The sequence below is a fragment of the Halictus rubicundus genome, chromosome 2, assembly GCF_050948215.1.
Source record: "Halictus rubicundus isolate RS-2024b chromosome 2, iyHalRubi1_principal, whole genome shotgun sequence".
NCBI lineage: Eukaryota > Metazoa > Arthropoda > Insecta > Hymenoptera > Halictidae > Halictus > Halictus rubicundus.
The window spans coordinates 16,366,543-16,385,705 of record NC_135150.1 but is presented as its reverse complement, the minus strand read 5'-3'; the positions used below and the strand labels follow the sequence as shown (position 1 = coordinate 16,385,705).

Below are 19,163 nucleotides of genomic sequence, written 5' to 3'. Positions count from 1 at the left end.
CTGATGCATCGGGCTAATGCATATGAAACCGCCGTTTGCAAAAGAAAACACGTTCAAATAACATTTTTTTTTTCAAATTTGACTAGAGTACATTTCGTCGAACCGATTTCTTTTCGAACTTCGAAATTAATTTGTACCTTGAAATATTTTTTTGAATGAAGGAAACGTGACTGGCGGTTTCGCATGGACCAATCAAACAGTTTCAAAGGCGTAAATCGATGTCGATGAGCAAGGTGTACTCTCGTGATTGTAGAGACGAGAAGGGGCGATCGATTTGCATATAAATCGCTTTCCGATAACATTATATGCGTTAGAAAATTATTTTGCGCTTTTCAGTATCCTTTTGTGCTTTACCGATCGACACGTTGACTGCCACGGTGGTCACCGGCGTCCAGCACCATTGAATCGCTCGAAGAAACGTTCGATTCGTGGACAGTGACGTTTGCAACCTCGTGAATACACAAAACTGGCGACAGAACAACGATGCAAATAATGCGCGTACAAGTCAACTGGTAAACATTCATATTCTTAACAGTAAAAACAACCGAAACAGGCGTATCCTTATCACAATATCGCGTTGGTGGTGCACGTTTGGGCAGCCAACATGCTAATTGGGCCGTTCTGGTCTCACCTGGTGTAAATCTGGTTTTCGAATTCCACTTTAATTTCCAGAAATTATTTGTCCAGATGTAAAAATTAATTTTCTATGCAGCGTACCTTTAGTTATAAAGCACATGTCAACTTTTGATCTGATCAACACTAGATTTACGGAGCACTAAAAATTTCTATTTCATATTATTTTAGAAGAATAACAAGGATGTATCTATCCAAATTTTTTACCCTTCTCGAATAGAAAAACCCAAGGAAATAAATTTGTTGAATACTTCCTCATGGATGCATCTTGACAATCTCGATAATAGTAAATTAAAAATATTAGAACCCGCCATTTTGACGGGTCCCGTAAACCTAGTGTTAAATAAATTACTTAAATTTAGAAGTGACTTTGAAATTCGCAAAATTTTTTAGTTTAGCTTAGTTTAGTTTAGCACCGGTTGGGAATCGGACGGCCCAATTGTCGGATAATTATCGTCGTTACGCCTGGGACCGGTAACAACGAATCAACAAATCTCGAAACGGTATAGTCGGCGTCGAGAAGAGAAAGGGAACATGTCTTTTTGTTTTCGTGTCGTTTCGCCTCCGCGGACTATATTTTCAGTTTTCCCGAACCGCCGTATCATGCTTACTCATTGGCCGACTCCCGCCACGGTCTACCTACGGTCGTGGCTCGCATTTTTGTACTATGGTCACCGCTAAACTGTGCTAAATGTACAATTACGATAATAAACAATAAATCACGTTCTGTACAATTTCTCTAGGAACTTTCTACTTCCGACTATGTTAATTCACAGAAGACATTGATTTACTCCGGAGCGACTCCAAGCGATTACCGAGATACCGAGATCCAGCTTCTCTGCCAGAGTTGGGCAAATTGATCGGCACGCTCTGCGATCGTAAATCATAATCGGCGCGGTGACGTACTAGGACCTTTCTAAAATTCTGTGGACATTTTCTCAGACATTTTTCCGTGTATAATTCAAGACAGAATGATCCAAATGTTCCGAAGAGGTCAAGGAAACGTGATTCAGCAGCGAAAGTTGGTGTACAGAAATTTTGTTGTATTTTAAACAATTGAATTTTCAACCCTCGGTCGAACGCAGTAAGAAAAGTCAGCTTCAAGTGAAACAGATAAATTAAAAGTAAAACAGAAATCTGTACGTTTGGATGTGAAAATAATTTAGAATTAATTGAAGAATTAATGTAGAATTAATGGTAAATAAATTAGAAAAGTGTTCACTGCATCTATCTCGTGATGAATAATTAACAAGTCGATCGTACCTAGTGGCCATATTCGTTTTGATTATTTCTCTCGCTTCTTTTCACTCGTTTCTTTTGATCATTATGCGGATTATGTTTTGCCCAACTCTGTTTCTTATGATACGTACGAAAAAACTTCGGCTACAATGACCGTGTGGGTTTCCCGCGAATAATAAATACAACGCCGTAACAATTAGAAACAATCAATGTTATTTCGTACGCGAGGACCATTCTGAAAGTTTTCTCGCTGGACGATCAAAATTGGTTTCACCATATAATAACATAGCGGAAATTGTGAAACACTTTTACGAAATCGCACATCAGAAACATACTCTGCCGTTCAACGTTTAATATTAATATCACTCAAATAGATTGATCGAAAGCAAATGGCTGATCATCGTATTAACACATGGGAAGCGTTAGATTGTAATTCTGTAATGGTTTTCATAGACATATTTTCATTTGGTGCGCTGCTTGGTAAATATAATAGAAACTTCAATGCTGTTCACGATATAAAAACAATGGAAGAAACGCAACACTGTTCTCTGGTTATACCATGGAGAGCACTTTCATAGAATTATCTTAAACCGTCGTTCATTTTCCATTAGCCTAATGTAGTGACTAGCATTATTATTGAATGACGTTACTAATGACTTATTTAATAATACTATTGAATATTATTACTTAGATATCTGATAAGAGGATATTGATAACAATATTGATAATATTAGTAACTAATCAGCAGCGTCAATAAATGTCAATGGGTTCTCGCGAACTTAGGTTTCGTTGGGAAGTGATCTACGTTCAATAATTACTTTTCAAAATTTAGATTTTCCATTATTTGTTACGAACACAAAACGTCGTGGTAATAATAACAAAATGATCACATAAAGGGTGTAGCCGGATATGGAGGTCAAAAGTGCCACCATAGCAAATTGAATTTACAATAGGCTATTCGATAGTCTATCCAAAGAAAATACTATGTGCCAATTTTCAACCCTACATGTTGACATGGGGGTAGTAATGGGGTGGCAAAGGAAATTAGGTTTTTCCGCAATTCCTCTTATTTTCTTCAATTAAAAATTCTGAAAAATATCATGCATATTTTAGCCATCAGAATGCACATCAATGAATTTTTTCAGAATTTTTAGCTTCAAAACCAAATTTAAAAAAATAAAAAGAATCTTGAAATACCCATTTCTTGTAGAAGTTATGAGAAACTAAGTTTATGTTTTTTAATTAGCATCTCGTTGTGGTTGTTAACATATAATTTTTTCAGGTTTTTCAAAGTAGAGGCACGTCGTTTTTTATTTTCTGTTTATTTTTTAAAATTCAGTTTCGAAGCTAAAAATTCTGAAAAAATTCATAGATGTGCAATCTAATAGCTAAAATGTGCCTCACTTTTTTCATAATTTTCAATTGAAGAGGGTAAGAGAAATTTCGAAAAAACCTGATTTTCTTCGTCACCCCATTACTACACCCCATGTCGACATACAGGGTTAAAAATTGGCACAGAGTATTTTCTTTGGACAAGCTATCGAACGACCCATTGCAAATTCACTTTGGTTTGGGTACACTTTTGACCCCCTTATCCGGCGACACCCTTTACAAGGTTACTCTATGTACAGCCGCTTTAGCTTATTTCGATTAATACTATGTCGTTACGCTGTAAATTATTCTGTTGCTTTAGAAACGGTAAATCTAAGATATGTACACGTTATTACGTTTATTAATATACTATTCGATAAATTAATATTCCCGTGTAGCTAATCGTAGAAACGAAAATACATTCTCAGACTAATGTCATTGCTTTTGGAACGTTCTCACAAAACTCTCGACGAAATTGAACATTGTGCTCCGACGAACAGTGGGCGAAAACGCGATTTCGGCGCTCGAAAATGGAAAATTTTTTTTGTTTGTAAATAAATGAGTGATTGGGATATTTTAAAAACATTCCAAAGGAAGCAAATCCGAAAAAACATTTTTTTATCCCCCCACCACGACCCACCCGAGTTGGGTTTAGACAATACGAAAGCTTACATCTTCTAGGATTCAAACGATTTTGAAAGAAGTAATTGTTATTAATAACAATAATATTAGAATTTGAACTATAAACATGCACATCTCAGCCGGAACCTAATAGAACCTTGCACCGACTATACTGTGATAAACTATGATTAGTTGACCAAACAATGCAAAAAAATTCATTTGCGACAACTTGCAACAAATCTACCAGAAATTACAGAGTTACTTCAGGAATATTAATGCAGAAGAACAGGTATATTAATTCCACTTATTCTATAATTTGTTGAAAACCTGTGTAATTAATAAACACCGTGTAAATTCAAATTGGTTTTTGTTGCAATTTAAAGCTATAAATGTTACCCTTTTACCTATTAAATTTCATTCAATTGTCTCTAATAGTTTAGAAGTTATTATTTTAGAGCGCCAAAATGGCATTTTCGCCCAGTCTGCGACGTACTAGAAATACATAACACGGCGATCGGGCTGCGAATTTCTGTGCACGCGTCGGTGTCCGCTGATATGCAGCGAAAATTTCGAAATTCGAAGAGGGAACAAAATTTTTCTAAAACCTTATCGTACACTTCTCGCTATACGGAATGTCAGATAATCCCGGAACGCTGTGAACGCGCGAAATCCGCAGCACGACAGCGACGCGATCGTTACAAAAGTAAAGTCGACGCTGGAACGTTCGATTTTCAGAATAGTCCTCCCCGCGGCTCGTATACGATGTCGAAAACAACGTTAAACATGTTAAAAAATACTCGAGGCGTGAACATCCGACCACCAGCATAACAATGATCCCCGAACAGCCGCAACCGCGCGGAGAATAAGGTATCAACTCATTTTTCTTTCTTTCCCTCCTCTTCGTATGCTTTAGACTTTTTTTGTTCGTTAAACCCGGCGACTGTACAGTTATTCGATTCCCTAGGTCTACCATAACGATGAATAGAAATGCCGTTTAGAGATATGTATTTCACTGATGACTCGTCGAAAAATATCGGAGAGACCCGTTAGCCGTGAACTTAGACGATCGATCTGCGGCGAGGCTCGAAAGGGGAAACGAAAAAGCGTTCGTTCTTCTCGCACAAAATCATGCGAAAAATCTGTCTCCTCGACAGAGGAGAAGGGGCCCCGCGACTCTTCGGGAACGGGGGAAAAGAAACCGAGGGGAATTTAGTTGAGCACGCGACAAGATCTGTATCCGTCCTAAATGACGCGCGTTAACACTAGAACCACCGAGCAGTCAACCACCTCTTCAACATCTTCTAAACGTTCTACGAGAACGCGTTTCTTTTCCGAGAGACCTGCGACACGCGCGAATAAATCGATTTATTTGCTAGTTTTTCTTTTGTTTTGTTTTTTTTTTTTTATTTGTTTGTTATGTGTCTTGTTCCGCGATGGTGTTGTCGTCTGCAACCCTTGTAGAAGTAGGCGTGCATACGTTGAACGTCGATATTTCCAGTGTTAAAATTCACCTTCTCGCGAGATCGTGTCGGCGAAGAGCAACGAGCCGACAAATTTCTCCTGTCGTTTTTCTCGTCGTTAAAACAGCGGTGTAAAATCTCCTCATGTGGAAAACATGATCGTTGCCTGCGGTTAGAATATAACAAGGGGTTCGCGCGCTCGCGATCACCGCATTGTCTCTGCGCGAAGCTTGCACAGGATTTTTTCTCGGTTGCGGAACGCAGACTGCAAACTCCACGCATTTGTACAACGTACGAACTTTCGAATAATGCAGCTTTTATTTTCATTAACATTTCATTCGGCAAGTTTCTAACAGTCTTTTTTGAACCACGGATCAACAGTTGTGAATTTGGAGATAAATTGTTCAAGAGCGGCAGCGATTTCGTTCATGGTTCGACAAATTTTTCGAATTAATAACAGGCGGACAAATTCGTTCGTGACCCCCACGATTAATCAAATATAACTTTATTATTCTAAACTGCGGATCTTTATGCAAAATAAAAAATTTTTGCATTGATTGCAAGACACAGAAGCGAGACAAAAATTGTCTTCCTCTTTTAATTACTTTATTAAGCTGAAACCAATACGCTGATGTCCTTAAATCTTTTTAGTACGCCCACTGCATTAAATTTACCTTACCCATTTTACAAATTCAAATCTTGTATCCGCCATGTTGGGTTTCATTAATCACTTGTGAGATGAAGCAAATATATAGAAAGTGGCAGAGATTATTTTTTTAAAATATTTTTCTTGTTTGTACGTAATCAATAAATTCACTACGAATGATATTAGATGTACAAATACATTGTAATGTATATATGTATAAAATATTAGGTGTACAAATACGTTATAATTTAACAACTTCTCAAATCATTGTTGAAAAGAAAGTTATTGAGATTCATTTACTTCCGGTAGATAAATTGTTAAGCAATTAATTTTGTTTCAGTGTCCAATAAATCCACGAATATAGTTTACTAAAAATTTATGTGAACTGTATCTGAACTAAAAATGCATTTATGTTATAAATACGTAAACGTTGCCATTGCATAGATTGTTTATGGATTAAATTTTCGAAAATAGAAAGTGGAGATCGGCTGTTTCGATAAACGTTCATTTTTGTCAGGAATGCATGAATTTTGCAGTTTGCTTGTTATGAACAACCGGCACGAACTGTGTGTTCGTGCGTGCGACCGGACTTCCGGTTCTAGAAGAGCAGTCGCGCTACAATATAACTTCCGCTCCGAACTGCGTTTTGCGTGGAGAAACGTGACCAGGTGGATACAACTCTCTGGAATTGATGGCTGGTGTTAATTAAATGAAATTCGAGATAATGTTACGTTAATCGCAACGTGGAAGAAACTCTGTTAATCCGGGAAGAAACGGATGAGTATTAAATGGAACCGGTAGAATATTCAACTGGAATTATTTTTCAGCTAACTTGCAAGGAACATTCCTCAAAAGTTGTCGATCATGATCGGACATGCGTGTCAAAAAATATTTAACATGTATTTTTTTTATAGCTGCTGGTTCTCATACTCGCGAAAACAATTTATAAAGTTGGGAATGGGAAGATTTACTATGTTAATAACCAACGAAAAAAAGTGTTACATACAAAAAAAGTTGCTTAAAAACGATTATTATAAAATAATTTTCCTATCTCTGACTTGGCGGTTTATTTTCAACCCGATTAACAAAATACGTGTTGAATATTTCAATGCCCCTTGTTGGTACAAAGGATGTTTCAAAGGTATCGGTGCAAATGAAATTACAAAATAGATATTAGCAAAACGATTGTTCGCCAGATATTCAATTTTCAATATTCCAAGTGTCCTCCCGTCAACGTTAATATTTGCTATTCTCGAAATAATTCGAAACAAATCGTCCGCTCGATAGATTCCATATTCTACATATGTACATAGAAAAATCATTACAAAACCATGAGTTGCGCATGCTTCTCTAATTTCACGAATTTATTACACGCCTTTGAAACACCCGACACGGTTAAAGTACAACTACAGTTTAATCGCTACCTTGTGTACTCGCTGATGAGTAAAGACTGAGCAGAGAAATGATTAATGTAACAAGGAATACCGCGAGCTATATATACAATGTAAAAAATGATTCTTGCCGCGCGGACCGTACGAAACCCAGTGTCTACCGGCAAGAATTGATTAGAGTAGCGTCCACGAGTCCGAGTTTAATGAAACTTTGCAAGTTCGTAACGGGGAAGAGACCAAAGGGGCTTAGAAGCGATATCGCGTCAACGAAATAGAACGAATCGTTACACTTATTTTAAAAATATATATTTACAATCCTTCCGTTTGAAAATTATAAATCGTGAGATCTACTTACTGAGATCTACGCTAGGACAGAGATCGATTCCTCTAGTCGAAGGGGCCGTATGCTATTTGTTTGACACGTAAGGAAGCGTACTCTACTTGTCCGGCCAAGAAGAGGCTATTCTACTCGCGATATCCACGTCGAATGTTAGGCTACTGTCTGACCCGAACCTACCCTAATCCTCTTATCTATTGGAAAACACTTCGAACTGTTCTAATCGGTGATACGTCGGTCCATTTAACTCCGATCTCGCATGATCGTCCGATCAGAGACTACCATCATCTCCTGCTTCGTCTGACAGGTACGCCCCTACTCTACTCGTCTGCCTGTTACGTCCCTACACTACTGATCCGACAGGCACGCTCCTAATCTACTTGCCTGTCTACGAACGGTATAGTTCTACTCGTCTTGCCGCGTACAATCGTAATCTACTTGTCTGTCCTAAGCGTCTGATCCTACGTTTCCGTCTAAGGGGAAGCCTTTAACACCTCCTTGTGACTATCGTCGAGTCTATTCCGCATGTCTGTCTAGTAACGTCTCTAATCCACTCATCTAAAAGGAGTTAACTCGTATCGCGTTGCTGTCCGTGGCCTACATGATTTATCAAAGAGCTGTATACGTGTACGTATAACGTTATAATACCGGGGCAAGTAAAAACGTTTCAACAGCTGTCTCGCGGTGCGGAGGCGAGACTCTGTCGATTTCGGTGTCGTATAAATCTCCAAAGTTTCATTAAAAGGCTCTACGTGATGACCGACGTGATGGGGGGGGGGCGAAAATAACACGAAGACTGGTGCTTCGGGAACGGCAGTTATCGTCGAGTTGCGGCCACCGTCTACGCGCTTCACGCTCTTCCAAGCCACGTTTCCGCTTCGATTGCGGGGCCAGCCGAGCAGGTCTGACCCATCTAACGCATCCCTATTACAACGATACCATCTAATTGTAATTGTAAGACACTCAGCAAATAAACGAACACTCGCGTCATCGTCGGGGCGGGGGAGGAACCGGCTCCGAACGCGTCCGTGTTCCCTCGCGAGCGACGAAAATTGGTTTCTGACTAACGCGGTTTTGCTTTTTTGGTTTACTCTTTTTTTTTTGTTTTGTTTTGTTTTCGTTTTCTCGCGCGACACGCAAAGCAGCCCCGGGCCTCGGCGAACAGCCAGGCGAACGGAGGACGATGCAAACGGACATCGGTCGGCGGTTTCTGTTTCTGCGCGGGCGTGCGTGCGAAAATCTTCTCGTCGAGGGAAAAGCGTATTGCCTACAGTGCTGCTTGCGCTTACCGTTTACTCTTATCGTTACTACCGATTATTCGTGTCGTTCTCGCGCCGTTCGTTCCTCGATCCCATCGGATCCTCGCAGACGATCCGGACACCGACGTCTTCATCCTCGCCTTCTTCTTGCTCCGCGAAGATCGGTAAGCCGCGCGGTCCCAGCCCGTGTCTCCTCTTCCGGGTTCTCTCGAGTATTTACACAACGGAGGTCGACTCGGCCGTTTTCTGGACGTTCTTTCTCCTCCGGCACGGCGCAGATCCCGAGGAAGTGAACGGTGTCTCGAACAACGACATGTTCATAAACAGCGACTCGATCTCCTGCTGGTACAGCGACGGGAGAAGGATGTCGCGCAGAGACAGACTGCGCTACGACGAGAAACGATGCTCCTGGGGCAGACAGTTCGCGTCGGAGCCTTTGTTGTAACCGTGATTGTTCGACTTCGACCGTCGCTTCTCGTCGCCGCCGGACTTCTTCACTTTGTACTGGCGCAACGAGCGTATCAGCATCGTCTGGCTGTCCTTCGAGGAGTCCTCCTTATCCTGGCTCCGCGTCTTCGGCTTCTTCTGCTCGTCCTTGTTCTTGTTCTCCGTCAGCGTCTCGTCCTGCGTGTGCTTCTCTTCTGAAATCCGAAAAACGTTCACGGTCAAACGATCGGTCTTTAGCAAATCTGGGGTACCTGTCCCAATTACTTGTGCCATCGAGCTAACCTGTTAATTTATCAATTATTTGCTTTTAATTTGACCTATTCAGAAAACATTTTTCGAGCTGTGCGTTTGAGCAGCCCCTCCCCCATCCCGTAACCTCTTAAGCACTGTACGCCACTATAGTGACTTCAAAACGTCAGTTTGAACGGTCGACCCACTGTAGTGGCTTTTGCGCCATCCGTCACTTTTGCAGAGACAGCAGGTAGGTAACTGCTGTACAATTTCCGTTAACAGCCTTCAGACACTAACTTAAGATCCGTCTTGGTTCTTGATCCGACGGGTCCTAAGTCTGTGACTAAACTTGCCACATTTTTTGCTCTGTATTATTTTTGGGTTTATTTCGCAGAGAATCAAGACAAAATATAGCTCAATTTGTAGTTGGAGATATTATAAAAATGCTTGGATTCCGCGGCACGCAGATCGTCAATTTTTGGCCTACTTCTAACGCTTATATTACCAAATATCTGCATAATCTCGTCAGCTCGTGACCAGCGTGCGCTAGATTGAACCTTCCTCTTTCGAACGAGCCCTTTTCCAGCGAAAAATATCCTCATATAAGGACGAAAAGTTGAGGCACCTAAAACCATTTTTCGCCTATTTTTGTCGGTAACGTAGTAACTCTACCTTATCGCGAATCTACGGAGTCTTGGCTCGTACGCCACTATAGTGGTTTTCGTGGAGAGCGTCAGTTTGAACGGTAACGCCACTATAGTGGCTTTTCTGCCTTCAGTAGCCAGGCGCGCCGTACCTGGGAGACAGATTTGCGGACGAGCGCGCCGTGCTTAAGAGGTTAATATTCCTGGGGTTGCACAGCCGAACTAGTCGATAGTTCGTAGCGTATTTAAATTAAAGTTCAAAGTTAAAATTAGGATATTTATTCATAGATTTATTCAATAACTTATATTTTCCATTCTGTTGTATTACGATCGAGTGTCGCCGGCGTATAAAAAGGGAAACGAGTACCTTCGAGGACGTCATCGAATATCGACCTGGTGATCTTGGACACGTAGCTCTTCTCCTCGGTAGGGTCCGCCGCCTCGTCCTCCCTCTCGAGGTTGTTGTTTGTGCGGAAGATCGACTCGAGGACCTGTCTGGAGAGCAACGGCGAAACAGGTTGCTTGGTCTTCGTCGTGTCCGTGCCGCTGCCGGTCTCGTTGTCGCACATGCTGATCGTGGAGGCGTTGTCGGTGATCAGTTTCTCGGTGTCCGAGTCGCAGCCGGTGTTGTAGTAATTGTTGCTGCTCTCGGACTTCTTCAGGATCGACTTCGAGATCGCCCGGTGTCTGTCGATAAAAGGCACTCCCTCGCCGTCGATCGAGTCCGCGGACAGGGAGAGCTTGCTCTCGGTGGTGCCCGTTCCTGAAATTACCATTCGATTCACCTGCCGTGTATACGTATGTATACACCCCGTGCTCACCGGGTTACCCTGAATACCGACTGACCCAGAAATACCACCGGAATCGATAGGGAGGGTGGAATCGACGACCGGACGTGGCCCGAATCATCTCGCAACCACCGAACCAGTTACGGGAGGGTGGCAAGCGCGCGGGGGGTGGAATCGAAACGATGACCGATACCCGCGAGAGGTATCGCCGGGAAAATGGGAAAACGATTACGTCAATCTTCGGGGAAGGTAATTGACCCTTTTAATCGCCGCGTAAAAATGCGATTCCTTCGTGGTAGACGTTCGATTAAATACGCGGGCTCTTTCCGATCCGATGGTACTGTCAGACAGGGGATGATTTTATAGGAAGAAGTAATTATGGCGATGTTAATCCCATTATCTACTGGCGATTATTCCGTAATTTTTTTTAAGTTTGTGCTAAGGATTTTTTTATGTATCCTTCAATAGAAATTTCAGTCGTGAGCCAACGAGTTGTTTCTTTGAGAGAACTAGGTTAAAAAAACATTTTCAAGCTGCCTTTTGGTACATCACAATTTTTGAAAATCAGCCACTTTTCAAGGTCAGATTTCTTTCACATTTTGGAAAGTCAGCCACTTCCCTTTACAGGGCAGTATGCGTTTAACTTATTCATTGGGAACGTCTTCACTCGTGCGTAGGTACATAATCAAACCAATCTTCAAATTTTAATCTGAATTCGGTAAATACTGTTTTTGACCGCTTCCCTCACGATCTCTAATTAGTTTTTTTTTCTTTGTAATGATAGCCACTGCAGTTTTTCTCCCTGCACATCAGCCACGTTCTCTTAAATTTGACAAGAAACTCTAAAGAGTATTCCAAAAATGTTATACTTGAAAGGTGAGATTCCTCAGGTCATTTGAAGTAGTTCTTCCCTTTACCAAAATCTTCTCCGTGGCTTTGTTCAGGAGTTATTAACGAAAAACACGGACCAATCACCGCGCGGTTACAGCAAACGGGGTGCGGCTCGGCGACGGGCCCCGCTGAGTGTAGCGTTGGCATTGGCCGAGCCGGACTCCGTCCGCAGCAGCCGCGCTCTGATTGGTCCGTGTTTTTCGTTAATAACTCCTGAACAGAGCCACGGAGAAGATTTTCGTAAAGGAAAGAATTACTTCAAATGTCATCAGAAATCTCTCCCTTCAAGGAAGTACAACATTTTCAGGACACCTTATATATTATATTAAACCCGAGTGGGTTCAACTATGTTCCGTCTTGCGTTACCTATATTCATGACTGCATAAGTAAAAAGGACGACAAGACGGATCGTGTGTGACGACTTTGATACTTTCTTCTAATTGTTCTTCGAACGTTTTGTCCTACACGTTACTGTAGGAATAAAGCCGTCTGACTGGGTACGCAGATATTTATTGGCAATATAAAATATAATTCACAACCCGTTGACACTGCTATTTGTTTATTTTATTTTCACACACGACTTTTTTACACCAAACACACCTAGGCAGTCACAATCACGACTCTAATCCTAAACTTTACTGACTCGACTATGATTATTTCGACAAAACCCGACTATACGACTCTCACCCTGTATTTCTATCGTTACTCTGCCCCCGATGCCCGTGTGCCCTGCTTTTATAGCGTTCGTCTTATTTGTTTATCTCGCGTCCCCGCCGCTCTCCCTTCATCCATCCACACACACACACACATCCATCCATCCATCTCACATTACTTGGCACGCGAAGCTATAGAAGAGAAATACTTTCGTGGGAAATGATTAAAAACAGTGATTTCTCTATATTTTTCGCCAAAGCCTGGACGATAAACGTCGTCCACGCGTATACTCCCTACTATTCTGTTAATAAAACCTTTTTGTTATATTATATCCGAGCGCGTTACTACAAAAATTGCTTTGTAAATTTTGATGCACGAAGTTGACTGCTTCAGCATTCCACAAACTGGATATTGAAAACAGTGGCTCCGCCCATTCATTCAACAGGACATTAACACTAAACCTACCAAGCACAAAACATATACAGTGATTTCTCTATAAATGTCGCTAACGCCTGGATGATAAACTTCGCGGAATTATCCCCACTACCGCAGGATATACCCCGTGAGGGGCCACGCCGAGGAGTGTAAACATAATACGGCTTGGGTATGTCTACGATACACGACGCTATAAGACCCGTGTCGTTGACATATATCGAGAATGCACTGTACACCGGGGATAGATAGGATGAGTGTTACCTGTGTACTGTTTGGGTCCGCTGGCAGACCCGAAAAGGTGCTGATTCAGTATCCTCGTAGCCGAGACCAGGCTGCTGTTGGTCGCCGGGAACGGTCTGCCCCCTCTCAGGCCCGCGTAATAATTGTTGTTCTCCAGATGGTCCTCTTTCGCGGTGTTACGCGCCGCTATGTTTTCCTGGTCGTTGATAAACTGTGCGCGAAGTCTCACGCTCTGCAATCAGCCGCGTCGAATAACTAATACGCGACACGCACACGCGCGCCAGCCGGCTGTTTTCGTTAGCACACGCAGTTATACACAGATCCGAGGCCGACCCTTTCTCGAAAAGGGCGGGATATGCTCGTTCGATGGAGGGTGATCGACTGAGAAGCAACGATTAGGGGCTGTGAGTGGTTAATGAGGGACGCTCTACGAGTCCTTTCTGATCCTTCTCGGGGATCAGGCCGAGGAGCACGATGGGACCAAGTCTCTTTGCATCACTGTTTTGCGGAAAGAATCCCACTTTCGGTCGACGATGGTGGTTATGTCATCAAACGTTTGAGCATTTTCAGGTTCGTCGGGTGTCACGTGTTCTTAACCAGGCGGGATTTGAATCGTTCGTTTCGTTCTTTGTACTATCTATGGTAGCTCTTAGGTACGTAAGTTATCACGGATTTTCTGTGAGCCTGCTCTTGGAAGATAAATAAAACGGTGTAGATGTTATTTAAAGCTGTACGATCAGCTGTGTTCGCCATTTTGTTTCCTCGACCGAGTACTATCTTCACAACAAAGCAATGGAGTAATGTTCTTGCCCGGAGGGATGAATAAAAAAATTTAATAAAACGCGCAAAATAGTCGGCGTATGAAACTATTTTCATAGACTATTTTCAGAATTAAAGATTCCGCCATTTCCTGTGTCGACGATTCAGTGATTTCTCTGTATATGTCGCCAACACCTGGATGATAAACGTCGCGGAATTATCCCCACTACCGAGAGGCCTCGGACACCAAGGAGTGTAAACATAATACGACTCGGGTATGTGTCCTAGACGATACATGACGCTGGCAAGACCCGTGTCGTTGACATATATCGAGAACTCACTGTACATACTCGATAGAACACTGAATGAGCGATAGAACATTTATCGCCGAAGCAAAATGGAGAACACCGTTCCTTCCGGTTTCGCGTTGCAAATTGGAATAACATCGATCATATGATTTTCCTGCTTGCCTCTCGGAGCTTTTCGAAAACGAGGGGTCGTTTTACAGGATTTTGTACCGTCCATTTACTTGAAGGTTTAAACGTTCAGTCTATTCCTCGCGATCCTCTCCCGTTGAGGATAAGCCTTAAAGCGTGCAGTCACTGTCGTGAATTTGTGAAAGTTCGGAATGCTGTCACCGTTCTCCCCGATCGGATAGAATTGAAGTACTGCGGTCTGTTGCGAAAATGATGAGGCTCTATTTACGAAAGCTTCTCCGAAACTTATTTTTAGCAATCAAGGTGATATGCCTGAAACTAGTTCCCCTGAGACGCGACACATTTCGATGGAGAAATTTCGTTGGCACTGGGCTCGACGTCATCGTCCCTTGGGACATTTACTCTGGCTCGGTTACGGTTTATAAAAAAAAAAGCGGAAACAGCGATTGGAAAAATATTTCACTTAAAAAGTGATCTGTCTCGCTAGTTGAGGATCGCTGTCTGAATAAACACAAAATTCTAGATCAATTAGCGATCACCTTGATTCCTACTATAATAACACAATTAATCACGGATCACAGATGGCATGTAATAATTTTTTTTTTAATCGTTTAACCGCCAAATTGAAGTTTAACCGAGACTGCAGATTTCATAAGAACGCTATGCAAAGACTTTTGGCTTAGCTATCCTCGAAATGTCTTCGGTGAGCAATTAATTATCTAACTAAAGGGCTCAGGGGGTAAAGGTGTTGCGTTAGGAACGGGAACTTCCGAGCAAATCTAGTTTAAAGTTATTTCCAATCTCTGATTGGAAGGACTCAAAGCGTCACCACACGTCGGCTCATACGAACGTTCAGAAAAGCATCTTTCCAGGACGGTTTCGGGTGTGTTCGTGTAAAGAAGACGAACGAGAAAAAAAGAGAAAGAGAGCGTGGACGAAGATGGAAGCGTGATGGGGTGCGAGACAAGCGGAGGCATCGTCGATGAACGTGATCGTGTGAAGCTGTAGCTGTTCTGGTGGCAGGAAAAAGTCAACGATACCGGAAATGAATCGTTCGCCGAGCGAAGCATCAGGCGAGTCGGTTTTTCTAGCTGCCACTCGCCCCACGGGGCCTTTTAATCGGGACTAAGGGCGCCCCTGGGGTGTGTGATCTCGGTCGGGCTATTTCGACAGCCCTGTCCTCTCCCTTTCTCTCCCTTTCTCTCTCTTTCTCTCTCTCTCTCTCTCTAGTCTGTGTGGGATTTTGTCTTTTTGTTTTGTCGGTTTTCGGACGGAGCGCGCGAGAGCAATGTTCTGTGTGTCTGTGCTGTGCTTGGACCCCCTTCTCTCTGGCGAGCAGCAGGCCGTACGATTCGGTAACGCACGATTCGCCCTCGGCGATTCGTTCAACTGTGCTCCGTTTGTGATCCTGACGGTTCGTGAAACTGAAAAAAGCAGTGATGACACGCCGGTCAGAGCTCGTGCGGTTCGGGCAGCCTCGCTATCGGACAAGGACACGCTAAACTCTAGGGCCTAAGTTTCTCGAAAGAAGAGACTCGGGACCCGCCCCGCGGAAACTGGGAGCACGTGACGTCACGTGCCGAGAATTGCCCCACCAACGTACCAATAGTGGGGGCACCCAGTGACGTCACGATCCGCACTGGAGGATCGTGATTGGATCCCCACTCTCCGCACGCATCGCGACGTCGCTGTCTCGGCTGGACTAAACTATAGCTTCGTCACGTCACTCGAGCTCTTACTATAGCATTTCTTCCGTTAGTTACCCGAGAAATCCCTCGATCCGATTGGTGACACTGATAGTCGCAATCAGACTGAGGATTGTATTCAATACTAAAATGAGAAGGTAGAAAGATTAAGTGAATTTAGGAATATTGATGTATGGTCTTCAACTTATCAAAATGATTAACCCATTTGCATCATTAGCTTATATATACGCTCAACTTTGTTGGTCACTATCATTATTCGTTAGCTACAAAATAGAAATGGAGGGTGTTGTTGGAGATGAAAGTAGTAATTCTGATTTTTTCTTGTAATGCTGAAATATCAAGTTCTTTTAGTTGTAGTCCTTTTTGTACATAATAAATTGTATATAATAAAAAAAAAAGTTTGGTGATAAAGGCCTTCTTTTCATATTTCCTTATGATGCAAATGGGTTAAGGAGGAACAAAATTACTGCTTAGCTCCCGTTTTCTACAATTAACCGAATTTTTAAATAATTAATGCTCCTCATCGTTAAAAAGGAGACACAAAATGTTGTGGCTAAAAATAAAGTTTGACTCAAAAATATTGATATTTTTTTGCCACTGTAGAACATTTTTGAAGGGGTCCGTTAATAAATAAGTTATACCGTGTCTCTAACTTTTGTTCTAGGAGATAGACCTCTACCGAGTGGGTAGTTATATAAAAGCAACATTAATGTTGACATATTGTAAGTTTAAACTCGATTGCATCAGTCAATTTTACATTATGCCATAGTAACTACACAGCCTTGTAAAACAGTCCGCTATACTATAGTAGCTCGTGTGTTTCGAGCCTGGAATGATTATTATGACAATCATTCTAACTTTTGCAGTGCGTTAGGTCTCTTCTTTCGAAAAAATAGCTCTAACTATTGGAGCATTGTTTCGCAAGGAGAATCAGGGTCCTCTCGGGCCCATAATAAATTATCTACTTGGTGTAGTCAAATGCTAAAATTAAAGTTGCTAAGACTTTCCTATACAATAAATGTATTTTTTCATGAAACTTCAATTTTCCTTTTATTATAAGTAAATATTTTTATCTCTAATTATACATCTCAATTGAAGATAAACGCAGATCAAAATCATTTACACTCGCAAGAAGGATTGTAATTTTGTTAAAATCATTTGTAGTTGATACTTTATGGTTCAAAAGGAATTTTCGCCTGTTATTGAACGAGCAATTTATACCGCATTATATAAATTATATTGTAGCATTTCAATACGATATTTTATGCAAATTTTGTGTGATAATACGTAGATATAGGTCCAAAAGGACGCTGTATTCGCCAAGGAAGTTTTCAAGGGGCCAGGGGTGCGACGGGGAGGGTCGGGGGCTGCTGGGAATGAGATCAAGTGTGTACACCGAGTGGCATCGATTCTTTTTGTGAGCAAACGCGAACGCCGTCGGAGAGAAATCGAAAGAGTTATGAATTATAGAATAGAAATCGCGAGAAACGGAACAGTTGACTCGTCCTATTCGTCTCGCAGACGTAGCCATGGTCCATTAGTTGTTTATTATGAAATTTACCATCTCGTATGCGTGCACGAGCGTACCTTTGTCACGGAAACTCAACCACCTGTTTATTTTTCTTTCTTATTGCTTCAACAACGGGTTGCAACGGAGGGAAATGTTAAAAAGCTTTATAGCTGTCTGAAGCACTCTTTAATATTTCCTCTACTTTTATGTTATTATGTCTTCACACATTCTCACTATTGTATGGCAACTTTGTAAACGCAACAAAAAGTTTTTACTGTTACGAAGTTTTTCTTTCCTGTATATTTCTCTCTTTGTTTGACAAATGAGTGTAGGGACCCAATTATTGCGGGGGTATCAATTACTGTGCCTGATATGATATTAAGAAAATATTATAATAATAAAAATATTAAAATAAAAAAAATAGGAATATTAAAAAAATATTAAAATATTATAATATTATAGTATTATAGTAGTTAAAAAATATTATACAGAACATTTAAAAAATTGAATACCTCTTTTTTAATATTCAGTATGCTTTGAAAATAAGTATAATTGATATAGTCACAGTAAGTGGTAACCCCTCAGTAATTGGGTCCCTTACCGTAGAGACTATTTCACAATTGATTTAACGAACTTGATCCCATTCCTAGAGTCTTGCGCGTCGATCGAGCCACAAAAATTAAGAAACATATAAGATCAGCCGATGAACTGACAAAGTTATTATTACTATTACTCTTATACTTACTTTTCTATTTTATAACGTGCGCTCAAATTGTATTCTATCCATTCTTAATTAAAAATCAATTACAGTATATTTTCCATCAATTTCATCATTGCATTGGCTGATATTTACTAATGCAAAAAAATGCAACAAGCTCTACATACAAGCGAGAAATCACGTTCTTGAAGTTTGGAGACGCGAAACGTAGTGTGGTCTAATTACTTTATATTTATAAACTGATTATTGTACCGATTATTGTATTGTATAGTAAAAAGAAGTGCAATTATTTTACATTGTCTTCTTCTACAAGTAAACTGATGATCTGCATGTTTGAATTTTGCATATAAGAAAACATCTGTTAAATATTTACACAGTTTATCGTTATTACTCTCAAACATCAAAATCGAAATATTCCAAGGGCTGTTCCTGGTTCGACGATCGAGAAATGAAGCAAGTTTCAGGAACACTATGAAACAAAAGTGACATACGTATCAACTAATAAAAAGTTTGTAGCGTTGTCCATTCTATGCTCGAGGGACATGCAAATATTGGCTTTCTATTTGCCATAAACGAATGAAATCCAGCGAGGACGTACGAAAGAATATTGCGCTACGAAATTTGCGGGTCCTACTGACCTGAAAACTTATCGACGAACAGAACGAAAATGTTTCGTGCGTGCTATCGCGCCGTGTAGGACTATGAAACATAATGATGAATACATTCTCTGCGCGAATAAATAACTG

General features: G+C 41.3%; 1 protein-coding gene and 1 long non-coding RNA gene across 3 annotated transcripts in view; both read right to left on the bottom strand.

Annotated features, from left to right (window-relative positions):
• Nucleotides 1-5,240: 5,240 nt before the first annotated feature.
• LOC143365460 (uncharacterized) lies at nt 5,241-6,417 on the bottom strand. The gene is made up of 2 exons (XR_013084545.1): nt 5,952-6,417; nt 5,241-5,912 (listed from the first exon to the last, which is right to left on the bottom strand). It is a non-coding gene; the product is annotated as an uncharacterized LOC143365460 (long non-coding RNA).
• Nucleotides 6,418-7,446: 1,029 nt separating this feature from the next.
• Nucleotides 7,447-19,163, bottom strand: part of Shab (Shaker cognate b) — a 73,451-nt gene continuing 61,734 nt past the window's right edge. For both annotated transcript variants that reach the window (XM_076805637.1, XM_076805638.1), the window contains 3 exons: nt 13,309-13,519; nt 10,647-11,042; nt 7,447-9,598 (listed from right to left, as the gene is read on the bottom strand). In XM_076805637.1, coding sequence (XP_076661752.1) covers nt 9,345-9,598; nt 10,647-11,042; nt 13,309-13,519 — 861 coding nt within the window. In that variant the 3' untranslated portion in view covers nt 7,447-9,344. The remainder of the gene's footprint in view (nt 9,599-10,646; nt 11,043-13,308; nt 13,520-19,163) is intronic.